Source organism: Clavelina lepadiformis, chromosome 6 (assembly GCF_947623445.1).
Source record: "Clavelina lepadiformis chromosome 6, kaClaLepa1.1, whole genome shotgun sequence".
Classification (NCBI taxonomy): Eukaryota; Metazoa; Chordata; class Ascidiacea; order Aplousobranchia; family Clavelinidae; genus Clavelina; species Clavelina lepadiformis.
This window is the reverse complement of record NC_135245.1, coordinates 16,378,093-16,395,201: the sequence shown is the minus strand read 5'-3', so window position 1 is coordinate 16,395,201 and position 17,109 is coordinate 16,378,093. Positions and strand designations below refer to the sequence as shown.

At 35.6% G+C, this 17,109-nt stretch overlaps 2 protein-coding genes across 3 annotated transcripts; one reads left to right on the top strand and one right to left on the bottom strand.

Moving 5' to 3' along the window:
- Window positions 1-3,726: 3,726 nt before the first annotated feature.
- LOC143463210 (uncharacterized) lies at window positions 3,727-7,298 on the top strand. Its single transcript, XM_076961621.1, has 9 exons — window positions 3,727-3,935; window positions 4,143-4,259; window positions 4,542-4,606; window positions 4,797-4,875; window positions 5,108-5,239; window positions 5,383-5,598; window positions 5,704-5,798; window positions 5,873-6,045; window positions 6,211-7,298. Exons 1-9 carry the CDS (start codon window positions 3,801-3,803, stop codon window positions 6,339-6,341), a joined length of 1,143 nt encoding a protein of 380 aa, XP_076817736.1. The 5' UTR covers window positions 3,727-3,800; the 3' UTR covers window positions 6,342-7,298.
- Window positions 7,299-8,091: 793 nt separating this feature from the next.
- LOC143462402 (cytochrome P450 2B11-like) lies at window positions 8,092-13,012 on the bottom strand. 2 transcript variants are annotated; one of them, XM_076960557.1, is made up of 11 exons: window positions 12,733-13,012; window positions 11,894-12,055; window positions 11,394-11,510; window positions 10,758-10,878; window positions 10,373-10,619; window positions 9,954-10,163; window positions 9,647-9,836; window positions 9,326-9,463; window positions 9,129-9,221; window positions 8,878-9,038; window positions 8,092-8,575 (listed from the first exon to the last, which is right to left on the bottom strand). In XM_076960557.1, the coding sequence occupies exons 1-10, from the start codon at window positions 12,899-12,901 to the stop codon at window positions 8,920-8,922; spliced, it is 1,566 nt and encodes a 521-aa protein (XP_076816672.1). In that variant the 5' UTR covers window positions 12,902-13,012; the 3' UTR covers window positions 8,092-8,575; window positions 8,878-8,919. The 2 variants fall into 2 exon arrangements, with proteins under 2 accessions (XP_076816672.1, XP_076816670.1); XM_076960555.1 differs by having other exon boundaries at window positions 8,092-9,038; window positions 12,733-13,011.
- Between the last annotated feature and the right edge of the window lie 4,097 nt (window positions 13,013-17,109).

Genomic DNA, 17,109 nt, shown 5'->3' with positions numbered 1-17,109 from the left:
AGTACTTCTAACCTAGTGTGCATTGGAATAGGTTATTTTGAATGACAGGCGTCTTCAGGGACGTCGAACTAACTTATATCTGTTCTTGTCAAGAACTTGACTGCAAATATTTTCACAGCAATCAAAATTTATGCAATCGTCTACCACAAATCTATTAAACTGAAGACCTAATAAGTTACAACCAAACAGTTGAAAATAAAAAATATTTAATAAAAGACACTACCTTCCTAAACAACTTGTTAGCGGTGAAAAATAATATCGATTTGGTGTTTATTTTCAATCAATAAATCAACTTTAAAACTAATCTACTTTTTCCACTGAGAGCAACTACTTCTTTTGATGCTAAGCGTAAGGAAGCCCATAATAAGTTATTATTCAAAACTGTGGCAGTTTGAAATTTTTTAAATCCAAGACTTTCGTTAGAAATATCACGTAAAGCTTGCATTAAAGAATTTTTTATGATCGGAAAATTACTACGTCATCGCAGAGCAGCTTGCTTATTTTTAGGTTTTTATATTATATAACAGGGGTGGCCAGACCTGCTTCATTGTCGAGCCGCACATAACAAATTCCAGTTTTAAAAGAGCCACAACACAAACACAATAAAAAACACGAATTTATTCACTCACATCGAAGTGTAGCTATTGATTAACATTAGTGCTGCGTGGTGATACTATGAGTCTCCAACTGGGCTTCACCAGCTCTTTTTGCAATTATTAGTAGAACCGCAACCAAGATTTAAAACTAGGTCAGCCCTGACGTACAGATTCAATCTGACAGTTTACTTAACTACAGTGTACAAGTTAGCACACTTCTTACAATAATGTACTTTTTGGTGTGTAATTTGAGTATTACTAACATTGATTCCATTGTTACTACCTGTGACAGAACGTATTGTTTCATAATTTGATCAAACAACTCATCTAGACCGGGAAAATGCATGTCTAATTCAACAATGATTAATTATAATTCATTGAAGAGCCGCATGCGGCTCGAGAGCCGCAGTTTGGCCACCCCTGTTATATAAGATCACGTATATTTTATTTTATATGAAGACGTATATTTAACTACGTCTTCATATTAGGGGAACTACCTCCAAGGCATTTTTTTATGTTGTTGCTTGGTTGGTTTATGTTTCTGTTCAGTATTCTGTTCTGTTCTAAGCTTAGCATAAATTTTTAGTAAACCAAGGTGTTTGTTTGCTAAGTTTGTGGCATGTTGCCTAGCGGTCTATACTTTGATTATGCATCAATTCTTTCTACAGGTTAATTCTTGAATGATATTGCTGTTACTTTAATTCAATGTGGTGCGACGTAACCTAACTTCATCGCGCTACAAATGAAAGCCACGAACTAAGTTTGGTTTAGCTGAAAACAAGTGATTTTAAAAATTTACACCCAAATAAAGTTAATTTTGAAAAATTAACATGCCGTTAGTAAATGCAAGTCAAACGAAGCCTAAACATGACATTTTCATGAGTTGCTCAAGTCCATTGCTATTCATGAGGTTAAACGCAGTGGTGGTCAGTAATGAAGTAGTTATACTTAAGTAATTTCCTTCTACTTTGGCTACTCACTAAAGTACTTTTGTTCATGGATACTTTTACTTAAGTAGTTTTAAGGCCAAAGTAAATTACTTCAGTAGGTTACCAAATGCTGAAGTAGAAGGTGGCCAGTGTTTTAGTTCGAAGAGAATTTGCAGTAATTTTCATTTGCTAGGCCTAGCCTATCACATCAGCACAAAACTTTTATATACAGTCTGCAATTTGATTTTCATGTAACAATGCTCTGACGAAGGACAAAGGCACGTCTGAAAACATTTAGCTTCATAACAGTATATATTTCCCTGCATTCAGGCAGTTGTATTGCTTTTATCAATACTAAAACTTCCTAATTGAGTAACTTAAAATGTGCTACTTCCTACTTGAGTAGTATTAAACAGCAACACTTCTACTTGTGCTAGAGTTGATTTTTTCGAGAGTTACAATACTTCTGCTTAAGTAACTTATGTCATTACTTCGACCAGCAATGTTTAAATGTGATGTAAGAAGGAAGGATGTTGCAAGGACAGGAAAACGTAAGATGGTTCGCTTCGTAGCGATCAGTCGATTATCGCCTGTTTTTAGTCCAATGATGACAAAGGTGAGTAGGCAGGAATAAATAAATCACAAACATTCCAACACCAGTACAATATTCACCACAGAAAAGTGCAAAAAATCTTTCTTAAGTACTCCTATCTTTACTTAGGTTACGAAACTTATAACTAAGCTTTAAAAATGTTTTCTGTTTTACTCCCAAGCAAACATTTGACGACTAATATAACCAGTGCAGTCTTAGGCCTATAGTAAAATAATTAAGTCAAGCCAAAGTAAGATATATGTGAGGCATCAAAACAATCAGCAATCATTTATTCATTTTTACTTTTTAATGAACTTTTTGAAGTCGCTTTAGATATTTCAAGACTGTACCTTGAGTTTTATTTGCGATAGTAATTTAATTTTCTTAACATATCGTTGTTGTTGTACCAGTTGTATTTCCAGGGTCATGAAACAATTTTCTGTAAAGTTGTGAATGGAAAATCAATTAAAAAATCTATATATATATATATTTCCCATAATGTCGGTGTTTGTGAAAACATAATCGCATCATCTAACACAAGAATTAAGGCATGTGAAAATTTCACAAAATATATTTCATTATAGCCACTCGGAGAAGTAAGCTCATGCTCACAAAAGTTGATAGAAATAAATTAAAGTTAACCTTTGAAGTGCTACGTTACTCTACTCTTACTTTTATACTGTATACTGTAAGTTTCATGTTTTATTTGCGTTTCGCCCTCCCTTGATACTGACATTATGTCAATCCTCTACTACGTAGACAGTAGATACACATATACATTTTAACATTTTCATCGGTACCAAAAGACTATAGAAATCCCATTTCAATTAAAGGTTAAGACTTTGTTAGTGCCTAGCTATAACTGTAAGTTTCGTACTTAGCGAAAAACAGTGCGAGATGGTCAGAGCAAATAGCACGATATGAAAATGTGAAGATGAAAACAAAATTGGATACATATTAGCCTAAGCATTTACTGCTCAAGAAAATAACAGTTCGTTTTTCTCTTGTCATAAATCTGTGATTTAACCTACTAGTACTTTGTAAAACAAAGGCAGTAAAATAAAATGCCATCATTGTTTTATGAAACAAATTTCAAAAAATGTTTAAACAGTTGGGCTATCTGCTTAATCTTTATATCAAAAGCACAAAGAAGTAAGTTAATTGTGCTAAAATCTGCATTAATCAATCAATGGAAGCCTATGAAAGGGTTCAACAAAGTATCTGAGGCTATAGTTCAAGTCCCTTTTGTTAGGTCACCTAGAATATTGCTTGTAGGCTATCAAAACCCATACTCTGGCTGCACATTCGCGAAAAACGTGTACAGCCGGAGTGTTGGACCCCATTGCCCAACAAAAAATAACAGAATTTCAGCAACGGAAATGTCAGTTTCCTGCTGAACTACACGAAGGTGCATATATCTCGACTGGTCAATTGCCATCATTGTATTGGGCTCTTCTGCTGTATGGTATCATCACTGTAGATTGTAACTTTTCGTAGTTATATTATATGAGGTATTTTTGAAAGTTTTTCCTCTTCAGCTTACATTGCTGCTTTTAATTGTGTCTGGCAGTCTAGTGGTGGCCTTCATATCATGCCAATCTTTCTTTTTTTGGCAGGTTTCAAAGCCTGTTTTGGCTGCATATTAATCTTGTGACAATTGTATATTAAGCAGTCTCTCATAAAATGTCTAAAAAATTTGCTGTCAATGCCAGCTATTATTGGAAATGGTTTACAGTGACATTGCTTTACAGCATTAACATCATGGTTACAAACCAAGATGCATTTACCTATGGAGCTCCAGCCATTGATGAGAGCCAGGTACAAAGTTGGAGAGTATTTGTCTGTTATCTTTTTGTGTGCAGTAACTTTAGCTCACTACTACCTACCACTCTGATTATCCTTATACAAGTAGTAAATTTCTTGATCAGTCAACCCTATTCTGGTTCCATGTGATAAGTTATTGGCTAGTTTTTAACAAATTTACATCATATGTAGCTTAATTCAGATTGTATCAAATTATTTCAGCATGGAATCGATATTGATCTTATTCCAAATGCGACAAAGTGCATGGAAAAAGCTAAGTGGACAACACAAGACATTTTGCCTTCACCACCAATTAAAACCTGTTACCCCAGAACAAGGGTACACATATTTTACGCAGTTTAATTGATTTGATTTATTGGTTGCAAAACACCTATTTTATTTCGTGATGAAATTACAGTAATAGTCAGGGCACAAGCGAGGTCATGTAATTGCATGACTAGCAACATAATGCAAGCTGTCACATAAAGTGCTTTGCTAAGTTTGTCACAGAAACAGATGAATGTATATACGTTAGGTTTTTACTGGTTGCTTTCCTTCACGAAAATGTGAAAATGCTTATTGTTATTGAGTTAACCCTTTTAAACAAACATTGTTTTACAGACTTGGCACGTTGGTATTGAAGAAACTATAGACGACTTATATCCAAGGGATCAAATACCCAACAGGTTTTTGTGATGTTTTATTTGCTTTTATCATATCAAGTGTAGAGTAACTAAATATTGTATAGAACATAGTAAAAGTGGACCAAGTCTTTTACAGTAAACAGAAATATAAAGGTACTAATTAACTGCATAATTGCTATCAACAAAGTTTTTTTTACCGGTACTTATCATAGATGTATACATGTTAATTTAGTGGGCCACATCGTGAAGCATGGGCAGTGTTTGGGGAATATGACTACCTTCCACCTGGCAGATACGTTCATAATTTGGAGGTTGGATGTTGTATTTTATGATTAAGCGTTTCATAACATACCACATACATACAACATTAGCGCAATATAATGTAGCTGATTTTATATCATACCTTTATGTGGTGGGTGGCCTTACATTAAAATTAAAATTTATCAGTATAAGCAAATATGTTTTAAGTCCTTAACGTAGTTTTTTTTGCCAAATCCCAACTAAACAAAGCAAGTAAATAGGAATTTATGATATCCATTGCAGCATGGGGGTGTTGTTTTTCTTTACCATCCTTGCACGCCCGATGAAATGGTTGAGAAATTACGGCATGTTGCTGTTACCTGCACTTGGAAGTACAACTTGTCCAAATATCCAAAGATACTGAATATTACATCAGTAAGTTGGACTATCTCTAGCCAAGCTGCTTGATTTTCCAATGTTAAATGAAATGCTGTACATGCTTGGCCTGTCTTTATTTCAATGCTAGTGCTTTGGTATGTCAGTTTTCTTTATAGTTAACTTGTCATTTTATATTCTAGCCAATGGCAGTTGTGGTATACGGATGTGTTTACAAAATGTCATATGTAAAAGCTAGTGATATTCGATCATGGATAAGGCATAATCAACATAGTCCAGAAGCAAACGAAAATGCCCAGGGACCTTACAGTTACGGTCTCATTCATCGTTCTGATCCACCAAAAGAAAATGGGAACTCAGGTTACTGTCCTGATCTTCCTGAAGATAACATAGACATGGTATGTTCATTTTTTCTTTTGTTTTTAACAGTAAATCGCATTTACTTTAATGCAAAGTAAAAGATGCAAGCATTTTCCTACTCCAAGTTATACAATTTGGTTTAGAATGTGAGCCAGCAACTGACTTTGGAAAAGAAAGTTTCAGCCGATAATTCTACTGGCAATTCTTCATTGCAAAATCTACGACCTTCTACACCTAGGTGAGAAACAACAGAGACACTGTATTTAGTTTTTTTTTTTTCATTTTCATCATAATTGTTATTACTTTTATTAGAAATAAGGAGGAAGCAAGGTGGGCCGTCGGATCTTTGGTGTTTCTCGTCATTCTGCTGACGTCAGCGATATGTTACACTCGTTTATGGCAGAAAGGAAACAACGGAGAAAGTTTTGCCAAAGTTGCAAACTTAAATGATTCACCACACACAGACGAAACGATAGATATAAAAGGTGTGTAAAAATGTTATTCTTTATTTGATGTTTATTGTAGCATGTTGAGATAGACAAAGATATCAATAGGTTAAAAGATAGGTTGTTTATTAAACACACTTCTTGCTTCGATAATTTTAGAATTTTTCAAAATTTTATGCTTAGATATACCCTTCCTTTATGCAGGTATTTTGAAAAAGCTACCTCATGTGCTTAAAAAGAATCGAAAAAAATCACGCAATCATTCAAATTCAAAGGGTGCAAATTATCACTTGCTGAATAACGATGACGAGGAATCAGAAGAAGACCAGGTTTAGTTGTTCGAGCTGAAGTCAACTTAAATTCTATGACATTCGTATTTAAACAGCTGAGTGATACTGCCGCGTATCGAACGTATTCAACCTTTTGTGTATTGCAATATTTGAAGCAAATATGTACTATTCTACATGTTATTGTTCTACTTTTCTCACTATCCATGCAGTTTTCGCCGTTTATTTGTCAGTTTCACATGTCAGTTAAGGCAATAAGGGCAACCCTTGAGTTGTTATTTTTTTCTTCAGTTTGTTTTATAATTAATAGGTAAAAATATGTGCACAGTCACCTAGTTAACAGCTGGATTAATAGGACACCATGTTTAACTGAAATTTCTTTTCACACTGGCGAAGTATTATGTCTCTATTGTCATATTCCGATATATTTATCAGAATAATGTGCTTTATGTTTTTGTATATTCTCTTGTTACGTTTTGGTGTGTGCCTTTGTCAAAAAATGTTGCAATGTCTTTGGTTAGTTGTACGCTACAAAACGAAATCACTCAATGTATGCCATTTGCAGTATTGATATTTCGCATTTCTACTGTATCTCTCTTTTTCACTGTATAACGGATATTGCACAAGCAGCATTCATTTTGTTCTCAAAAATGAAATATGAATCGCTTGAAAAATGGCACTGATTGTCAATGACCATATTGGGAAACGGCTGTAGCCGGTGTTTTTATTTGTTTCATAAGTGGGTTAATCAACGTGGCCAAGTATTCGACCAGCCAAGTAGCCGTATCGAACAAGCTTCAAACGTCATTTTGTGCAAACAGTGGTTACCGTCATTTCCCACTGCAACTGCCATTGTAAGCGATCCCTGGCAGATAAATATTTCCTACCTAGTTAGTATATATTCAAGAGATTATACATTGATCCACTATTTCTTTGTGTTGGTTAAATCATAACTTTTCTGAGAGCTTTCCATTGTGCAAATAAAAAATTGGCTGGATTACGACATCGCTACTATAGTCAAAATCTAGCTAACTTGTGCCGTCATGTTCCAAACAACAAGAGCCCGACCGACATACAATATTGCGATTTCCATTATTTTGTTGGACGTTCTGTGTAATATTTTTAAAATATTTGTTAGGCCAGTACGACCGGTGTTATTTTTAACAGGTGGCTCGTTAAAAACTTCAAGTCACATGCATAAGTTCGCTTGAAAATGTATGAAATTTGACGTTTTTGACCCAAAATTCTAGTCTTGAGTTTAGCAAGCGCAAGAGTTAACTTATTGGAATTTCATGAAATAGCCTAAGGCAGACTAAACTCACATTCAAAATTTCATTGAGCTCTATGCGGGATTTTTAGAGTAGCCGAAATGTATTTTTAGTAATTTCACTTAATATTAAAACCAAAAAATTAACCCTTTTTACAGAGGTTGTCGACTGCCGAGCCCTTAAGTCAGTGATTCCCAAACTGTGTGCCACCATAGATTCTCAGGTGTGCCGCGAATCTTTTTGGAATTTTGGAGAAGAACTGTATAAATATTTAGAATAATTAAGGCATGCAGACAAGCATATGCGACTTAAAAGCTTTCTAACTGCTTCAATAGCTGATATATAAGCACATGTGACGATGAAAACAATTATGGCATTGCTAATAGAGTATCGTAATTTTTTAAAGCAACTTTTCTTCTCTTGTAAGTGTGCCACGAGCGTTTTATAATTTTTCTAGTGTGCCACAAGCTGAAAAAGTTTGGGAACCACTATCTTAAGTGCTGTAACTACTGCAGTAAAACACTCGTGCCTTTAAGAAACATACAATTCGTATTTCTACCCAATAAATAATCACCTGAAAAGTACATAAAAAAGCAAGAGCTACTTTCATGAAACAAGATTTTTCACACAGGCATGTAGTATGTGGTAACTGATAACTTATTACAAAGTGTTGTTAACGGTGAAAGCTTTCTGTACAAAGTGCAACAAATAAGGTAAATTTTCATTTCTCGGCAACAATAATTTTTGAGATATAAATATATTCATAACGCCTGAAACCAACGGTTAGAGGTAAGTTATAACATGGAGGTATTTATTTCATAGCATTTTCGGTATGTTTGATAACAACGCAACGTTTGCCTACTCCAACATTTGTAAACTAAATTCGACTAAACTTATTACAGAATTTAGAAACTTCAGTAATTTGTGGCAAGTTGATTCAAAGTTGAACTTGTTGTAGAAGCTGTAAAGGGATTGAGTTGCCCTGTTTTAGGCATCTCAGTTCATATTTGCCACCTTAGCAAAATGGAGATTGTAACTAAAAACGATTTGTTGACCAGGTAGTCCATAAAAGATTTTCTAGTTGACAGCCAACAGTGAACCCCAACCCAGTAAGCAATTTCACCAAAAAAAACATACAAACAATAAGATGGAAAACTGCATACATTGCAACATATTTCTATAAACGGAAACAGCCAACCGTTTCAAGTTAAATCAATTAACGAATTAAGTTATGCTGAATTAAAATGCTGATTTACAAGCAACCTTCCAAGTGGTAGACCTAGAGTTATTTTCACAAAAACTAAAATCGTAATTACATAAACATCAGATATGTCCCTGACCAAGTTCCAAGACCAAGACTAAACCAAAGCGGTAGAGTTCGGCCTTTTCTTGGCTCTCATCACGAAAGGTTTGCAAGTGGCGAGCATACCAAACTCGTGGTGCACAACAGGTTTTAAATCTTCCGACGCCGTTGCATCTATTAACGAATGAAGACAAGCAATGTGTATGATTTATGCTATAGTACATTGCAAATATGAGATAGTTTCACTTGACATGACTGACCAACCTGGTGGAAGAAACTCAAGATGCTGAATCAGTGTAACAGTTGTTATAAACAACTGCATTCTAGCAAGGGATTCGCCAGCACAAGATCTTTTTCCTGTCAGTAGGCAAGAAAATTTATCAATGATAGTAGTAAAATTGAGTACACAATATCCCCTGTCGTCATAAGCCATAACGCATAAGCAAGTTTTTGTGCGTTACCTAGTCCAAACGGAAAGAATCCACGCAGAAGATCTTTCCTCAGCTTTCCTTCCTCATCTAGCCATCTGTCCGGGTTAAAACAAAATGGATCGGGAAATCTTTTCTCATCATGATTCAACGTCCAGTTATTGTAAATTACTGCAAATACAGTATAGTAAATTTATTGAGTTTATGGCTGTTAACATATAGCTTAGTTGTCCATTTTGTTGCTTAATGAAGATACTTTGAAACCAATAAGTGTAAATATAGGCGTTCTGTTGGCTACTACGTATTCGATTGTCTTTCCGCAAAGCAAAAACGACTTTGAAAGGAAAGAAATACCTTCAATATTTCCAGGAACGTCGTAACCGGCTATTGTCGTGTCTTTCCCGGTGGCATGTGCAACTAATGGCAATACAGTTGACACGCGTAAAACCTCGTTGATTAACGCGTCAATGTATCTAAGTTTTGAACGGTGGGCCATGCTGGGAACTTGATCGGCTCCAATTATTTCAGTTATTTCTTTATATGCCTGACCAGGTAAAACAATACTTTCTACTGTGAATCTGAAGTACGAGAAATAAAACTATTTCCAACTTATCTAAATTGTGGTGTGGTCAATAACACAACGAAACCTTCAGATTCCCACCTTGTCCTGAACGTCTTTGTGAAGCACTAGCAATAGAACCGTCCAGTGGAAAACAATCCCTGTTGAATGAGCGCCTGCGATGATCACATCTTGCAAAACATCCGGCAACTCACTAAATTCTTTCTCTTCTCCACTATCATTCGCTCTACCGCTAGATGGCACGCGTGCGTGAATGTTTGTCGTATTTTTGGCTTTGTCGGCGTCTCGTGCCTATATATTCGCAACACGATATGTTGGATCATGGATGATCGCATTTAATAATAATTATTGGTCGATGAAATTCGTAATTAATAAATAAAAACGTATAGTATCCTGGTTTATTTAATATATTTAATACTTTTTGCAAATTTACTCACTCTACATGCAAATTAGAGCTTGCAGCCAACATAGACTAATCTAATTCAGCAATAACTTATCACCTTTAGCCAAGCATCAACAAAATTATTGGTATCTTTCTCATTGTACGTTTTCCTGTGTTCGTCGACCCGATCGTGCATAAATTTATTTAAGTTCTGAAGCTGTTTATGGAAGCTCCTTAAGCTGAAACCAAGGATTCTTCGAAGCCAACTTGGAAGAATGTCGTAGATGCTTGCGGTGGCCAGAATGTTTACGAGCGTTTCCACTGTATCCATTACGTAGAGCAAACCCGGATGGTCATAGTCATACCTGAATGAACAACGAATGCGTGAATTATGTTGGTGAGTTATTGATTTTATTTTAGGCAAGCTCATTTTCTGCATCTAGCCTGAGCGCTACCCAAGGAAAAACATACTAGCTTGAGAGTTGCAAGAGCTCCAAATTTACCGTTTTCCAAAGAGAATCCAACAAAGAGTGTTTACGGGAGAACGTCGTAGCATGTTTCTCGGCTCAAAATTCTTTTCCCCGTTTCCTCCGTTATCCAGCATACATTTTATTAAGCGCAACGCTGCACGAAAATAATTAATGATATCAATGGAAAGGACACGCTGAGTAAATAACTTCATCCAGTGCCAATTACCCTCGGCGTAAACAAGTAAATTTTTCATGGGACGAGTTTTGCCACATCACATGACAAAATAAATACATTTAATAGTTTCGCTACTTTTTGATGCGTAAAGTGTCGATAAAATGGGAAGGCTTTAGCATCATAAAACCCTCTTCTTGCTCATGCCAACGCGTGCTGCAGGTTATTATGCGCAGCAAACACTTGCCGTGAACAATGAAATGAAAAACACGACGTGCACGTTGTGCCGCTGTCGTGCAATGAAAATTTGCAATAAAAAATAGACTGTTATATTTTATCAAAGTTTCCGAGACCTGTCAGTAGAAAAGCAAATTTACTATTGGAGAGCAATCCAACTAAGGTGGATGGAAGAGAAATAAATAGTTTACGCTTTCACCTGGGGAAGAAGTTTTAAAAATGGGTCCCAATATACGGTAAAATGAAGAAATAAATCTTACTCTCTTCGTAGATCCGGTCTTCCATGAATGATTTTCCCATACCAAAGTCTCGTAGAATGGTTAGTGTTCTTCGACGCGTGTTCATCCACTTTTGCGAATAAGGCAAGACCGATAAACCTGTTTAGGAGGCGACAAAAACTCTTAGTCAAACGCTGTACATTTTAAATCTTATAAATTTGGCTTCGGAATGAAATTATAAGCGACAGAACAAGATTTTCTTTACAAGTCTTTCACATCAGGTGAATAAAGCATGTCTGTACATCAAGTGCCCCGGTCAATAGCTGTATGTGTTGTAAACTTGTTTACCATCTTTACTAAGATAAAATCGTCAGGTCGGCCCACGCAGGTTCAATTTAAATTAAAAATGATTAGTGATTGTTACGATTACGCAAACAGCAATTAAAGTTATTAAAAAGTGTTTGGAAATAAATATTTATCACATCTTACAACTGTAAATAGTAATTAACTGTATCATCGATGCTGGTTTCGATATAAATCACCTCTAAACGTTGTTATAAAACAGTATCTCCACTGGCATCGGCTGTCGACCGCGGGTGATTTGGTCAACATGGCTTCTCGTACGGTATCTGCATCGCCAAGAACGACAGACGTTCCAGTGCCAAGGGTGAATCTATAAATTTTTCCGTATGCCTTTGTCCATTCTGTAAAATAAACGTTTGTAAGAACGACTTTTAATGCTAGAAATACACTACAAAATTTTCTGCTTTTAAAATCAGTTTGGGAAGTGTCGGTTTCGGTTATTCCCCTCTTACGATGTCCTTCATAAGTCGCGTTCCATTCGTCTTAGGATGATGTCATGACGTTTGTTTGATAATGTATGGAAATGCGAAAACGGAAACCAGAACGTTTGCGAGATAGGTTCAGGAAAAGTCCAAAATAAATTAACCTGGAAGTACTAGAGGATCTCGATAAGTGGGACGTGAGTTTTCACCAACTGCAAATGGCTTATCACAAACACGCCTATGCTGCTTCAAATATATTGGTGTTTTGTGAAAACTGCAGTACGAATACCAGAATACGCTTGTAGTTGAAATAATACCGGAGACGTGACCGACATAATGAGCTGTAATACGCACGATTTCTAGTCCAGCGGTTGAAAATTTATGTAGTAAGTTCATCACACTAGACCACAGACAACTTGTTAGATCATAATGTAAGCCTTTTGCAGAGAGACAGCAAGCGGTTTTTCTGTCTTAACCCAAATACTTTAAGCGTTCGTAAGAACATAAGTTACACAAACACCAGTCGGACATGTATCGATAACCACAAACCAACGCCTACACGAACAACAAGAGCATAACAAGTCTATAGCAGTTACCTTGAAAAACGATATGGGCTGGCGCCTTCAAAAAACTTGGGAACGTTCCCAGTATTGGCAACCCCTTGGGTCCTGGCGGCAGATTGTATTTTTCGGCCTTGCCATTTTTTCTCAGTTTGTCAACAGCGAATAAGATTACGACCGCCAGGAATAAAACAGCTAGCCACATGGTTAAAAGTAATAGTTACAGAATTTGACAATGATGCATTTGATATTTCAGTTATACACACCTTATGCTTTCAGCTTTCTTATCTGTAAACGATTATGCAGCAATATTAAACACCACAACAGAATAATTAAAGTTTTCTACAGTTTCGTCAGAATTTTGGATTGAAGATTGTTTCTTGCACCACTCCAAAAACCTAGTTAACTGACTTACCCAAAGGCTACAGAGAGTTGCACTGCTTGCTACTTGTGGTTTTCAAGTGTGTACGTATTAATACTGTATCTTAAACACATATGCACGACATAGCCTAATTATAATGCTGTACACTAAAAGCTAAGTAACTGATAAAACCAATTACGTCGAACAAGATAACCCGTGATGGGCCCACATGGAAAAAAATAAAATTGTTTGCCGGGTTTTGCAATTAAATCGACCACCTCCCAAAATAGAGCACACGCGCACGTAAATTTTTCCGCTGACTGCTAAGTTACAGTCAAACCTAGAAGTCCAAAACGAAGACCATAACCACAGCCTAAACTCTAGTCAACTGTAGCTGTAAATATTAACATAAATTAAGCCATAAAATAGTTTACAAAGAAGCGCTAAGACGTTTTACGCACCTCGTCACAAGATACAACGCGGCATATGCTGCTGATGCGAGCTCTATACGTAGCTTATATACACGGTAACCAGAAACACGACGCAACCACGGTAAAGTTTTACGTAGCAGACGGTTGATGTCCGATAAACTTATCTGTAAACAACAGTGCTAATACGTCATAGCCAACGGGTGTTAATTTTCCTTTCTATTCGAAAAAAAAATTCCCAACGACTTCGGTTAATCAGCGTGATTAAACATTTTTATCAAACGTCGCGTCATTGCGTAAGTGGCGTAAAAGCGAAAAAACATTTTCCAATAATTGGGAAGGGTAATATTTAGTCTTAAATTTGCGATAAATTTATATTCTATGTCTCGACCTGACCAGAGCCGCTATCCTAGCCATCAACAACCAAGATTATCTTTGATTCTCTTAGAACACAGTGTGGTAACGTAATGTTGACAAACAGTAGTAGGCCGCACGTGTTATTTCACACGTAGTTCAGGAAGTTACTTATTGCATCATACTTTCAATTATGTCGTCATAAACAGATATTAATTCTTAAAACGAAATGTTGTTTGCAGTAGATTGTTTCCGGAAACAGCAAAGAACTGATTCACGCATTGAAACCCTGATATCATACCGGCGTTTAATTTAAGACTAATTTTAGACTGGGGATTTTTAAAAGACGTAAATTTAATTAATGCCATGTTTCTTACCGCATTTTAATTTTGAACTTATAAGCCTACTTCCAACGAGAAGCTATCTTAAAACGTATGCTTGCGTTAGTAACAACATGATGGTGGATCCACCGCTGTTAACCTCGTAAAATTCTCATTTATTCTTATCTCAACTATGCTAAAAACCGTCATATCACTGTCTGAGCACAAAATGAGACTGGGGTTAAAACTTTCGTTATTTCTGCTCGGTCTGAAACACGTAATTGGTCCCTCATCAACCACGATTATGTTTCCGTTACGTCATTAGCAACATCCCCAACAAAACGTTTAATCCGAAATTTGAACATTCTATGCTCAGAAACTTTGTTCAAGAGAAGAATATAAGTATTTTTGTTTGTTGCGATCGTTTTTGCTTTGTCCTCTGATAAACTTTACACTTTTAACCTAAAGTTACAAAACACAAAATCTGTATTTGCTCAAAATGGACCCATCCAAGATTTCCAAGGTCACAAAATAAAATTCTTGCTACGGCCAAAGTATCTCTGAAATCACTCATGCATGAATCACATATGCCCATACCACGTAAACTTTTGCAAGTTAAATGGGTTCGCTGGGTATTTTTTTCTGGCTTTCGCTAATTTGTTATGCTTAATAGCTTTTACTTTACTTCATTCCTTCTGACATGTAAGTAATAAACAATCTACATACACTGCGTCAACCAACTCTTAAAGACGCCTTGTGCAAAATAGTTACTTTACAACTGCAACGACAACTTTTAAAATAATATTGCAAACGAAGGCAGTTTCCCATAACCGTACATAACAACTCGGACCAAGGTTCGCAAACCACGCCAGAGAATTGTGGCTAAGAATGATTGTAGTATTTAGAATGACAACAACGTCATTTTCTTTATGTCGTGGAACTGCTTTTTACTCGGCGATACCACTGCACCTCTATACCATGTCGCGTTTGAATGCTTTAATGATATAGCCGACGTACTGCTTAGTTGCTCAATGCTGTTGCCATTTATTGCCTATTTTGGCCTAGTAGGTTATATTTCGTCAAAATAATTAGTGTTACGCGCTTACCGTGTTGATTTCAGCTTTGTAAACCGCTGCTGTTGGCTCAAATTTTTGTCTTTAAAATTACCAAGGTATATTTTGCCGCCTTTTCTCTTTAGTAATTGTGCCTTGGGTAAAGTAACCTACTTGAAATTTTGCAAACGAAAACTTTTTCCACTTCAAAATATAGGTTGAGTATATGCCCTCGGCGTGTGATAGTGTATCGGAGAAGCTGATTAAGCGTACTTGCTCTATAAGCGTTAAATAAATTTTTGTAAGTATAAAATTTTTGCATGTTTTATTTTTATCTGAACCGGAACAATTAGGAGAAATTGGATAAAGATGAATACTTTCTGAATTACGTAAGAATAGACTATTCCACCATATAATTAATCAAATTTACATTTAAAAGACAAAACGTAGTTTTCTCAAACCTGATTTATAATTTATTAAAGCAGCTCTTAGTCCTTTGCTGAACAACACCTTTTCCTGATACCCTCAGATAAATCATCCCAAAATATACAACCAGTAAATAGTAGAATTGTTTTGATGAACAACCCTGTGAAGTTAGGTTAATAGTTTTGTTAATTTTCTGGCAACTTTGTTATATTATTTTTTTTTTATTTTCAAAACGTGTTGCAGACCGCGTGGCAAGTATCAAAAAAACTGTAAGTAAGTAAACTGTAAGTGTTGAAGTGATTTATTTCATATTTCAAGTTACTCATTGAAGTTCATTGGACTACATGTTGAATCAAATCACGTCATTGCTACAGAAAGATATACAAAACCACGAAGGTGAATTACGCAAAGAGAAAACTTCCTTTTATTTGCTGAACTTTATTTGACTTTAAAACGGAAGTATTTTGCTACTTGTTTGTCTACCTGTCACTCATGTATAGACATAAATTGCTGTCACGTGTTTCGACGCCTTCCAGATATACAAATATGGTATGATTGCAATTTCAGGGGATTTATTAAATATTTAGACAATTTGTTGATAGGATATCATAAGTACCAATCACATAAGGTGCTTACCCATGACGTTACTGCATATGCTTATATCTTATTGATTTGGAAATAAACGTATATTTTTAATGCGAAAAATGCATATGGCAAAGCAAGACAAATGGCAACTCATTTCCGTGTAAACGGCAGTTAGTGGACAGTTTTCAAATGTTTTTGCACTAATTATAGCAATCTATGCATGACCACTTTTGTATTTAACAGACATGGATTAAGCAAACATTGATTAACATTTTATATCCAGAAGTGGCTGGCTGCAATTACTATGATATAGACATTTGTCAAATCGGCCATATTTTAGTATTGATATTTTGCAGAAAACGCTGGCTTTACTTAGAGTGTACGTATAGATATTTGTTAAATCCACTTTTAGTATAGGTTGGAAAATAAAAAAATTGAAAAATAGAAAAATTGTAAAATCAAACATTAAATATAGCTATTTTGTTATTTAATGTTTGTTATTTGCTGACGTTGCGTTTATTCAACCAAAACGATAAGTATTTTTCAAACTAAAACTTTGAAAGTTTTTATTACAACGGCACGACATTATTTGCCGTATATTTGCATATTTAAGAAACTATAAGTGGTGGGTGTGTTGCATCTAATTAACGTTAACTCGATGGGATAGGCCGTAGAAGAAAAATTTGTGTAATTTTGGAACCAGATTCGTTACGTACTTTGAAAAAATCGGCAGCGCTTTTTAATCTTATTGCACGATTATGTTAAGAAACATACAAATTAAACATCAGCTATATATGTCTTCTAACATAAAACCGATTATATTTTTATTAAATTGTTTCTGATTAGACTGATGATACGTCTCAAATTAAAGATCTGTTCCTGTGTGC

Bases quoted from the DNA above. Each gene is read 5' to 3' on its own strand.
- LOC143463210 (XM_076961621.1), top strand. From the start codon at position 3,801: ATGTCTAAAAAATTTGCTGTCAATGCCAGCTATTATTGGAAATGGTTT. The intron at 4,260-4,541 runs GTACACATATTT...ATTGTTTTACAG, and splicing joins CCTGTTACCCCAGAACAAGG to ACTTGGCACGTTGGTATTGA. The intron at 4,607-4,796 runs GTTTTTGTGATG...ATGTTAATTTAG, and splicing joins AGGGATCAAATACCCAACAG to TGGGCCACATCGTGAAGCAT.
- LOC143462402 (XM_076960557.1), bottom strand. From the start codon at position 12,901: ATGTGGCTAGCTGTTTTATTCCTGGCGGTCGTAATCTTATTCGCTGTT. The intron at 10,164-10,372 runs GTGATAAGTTAT...GCGAATATATAG, and splicing joins TTGTTGATGCTTGGCTAAAG to GCACGAGACGCCGACAAAGC. The intron at 9,039-9,128 runs GTTGGTCAGTCA...ATTCGTTAATAG, and splicing joins TCTTGAGTTTCTTCCACCAG to ATGCAACGGCGTCGGAAGAT.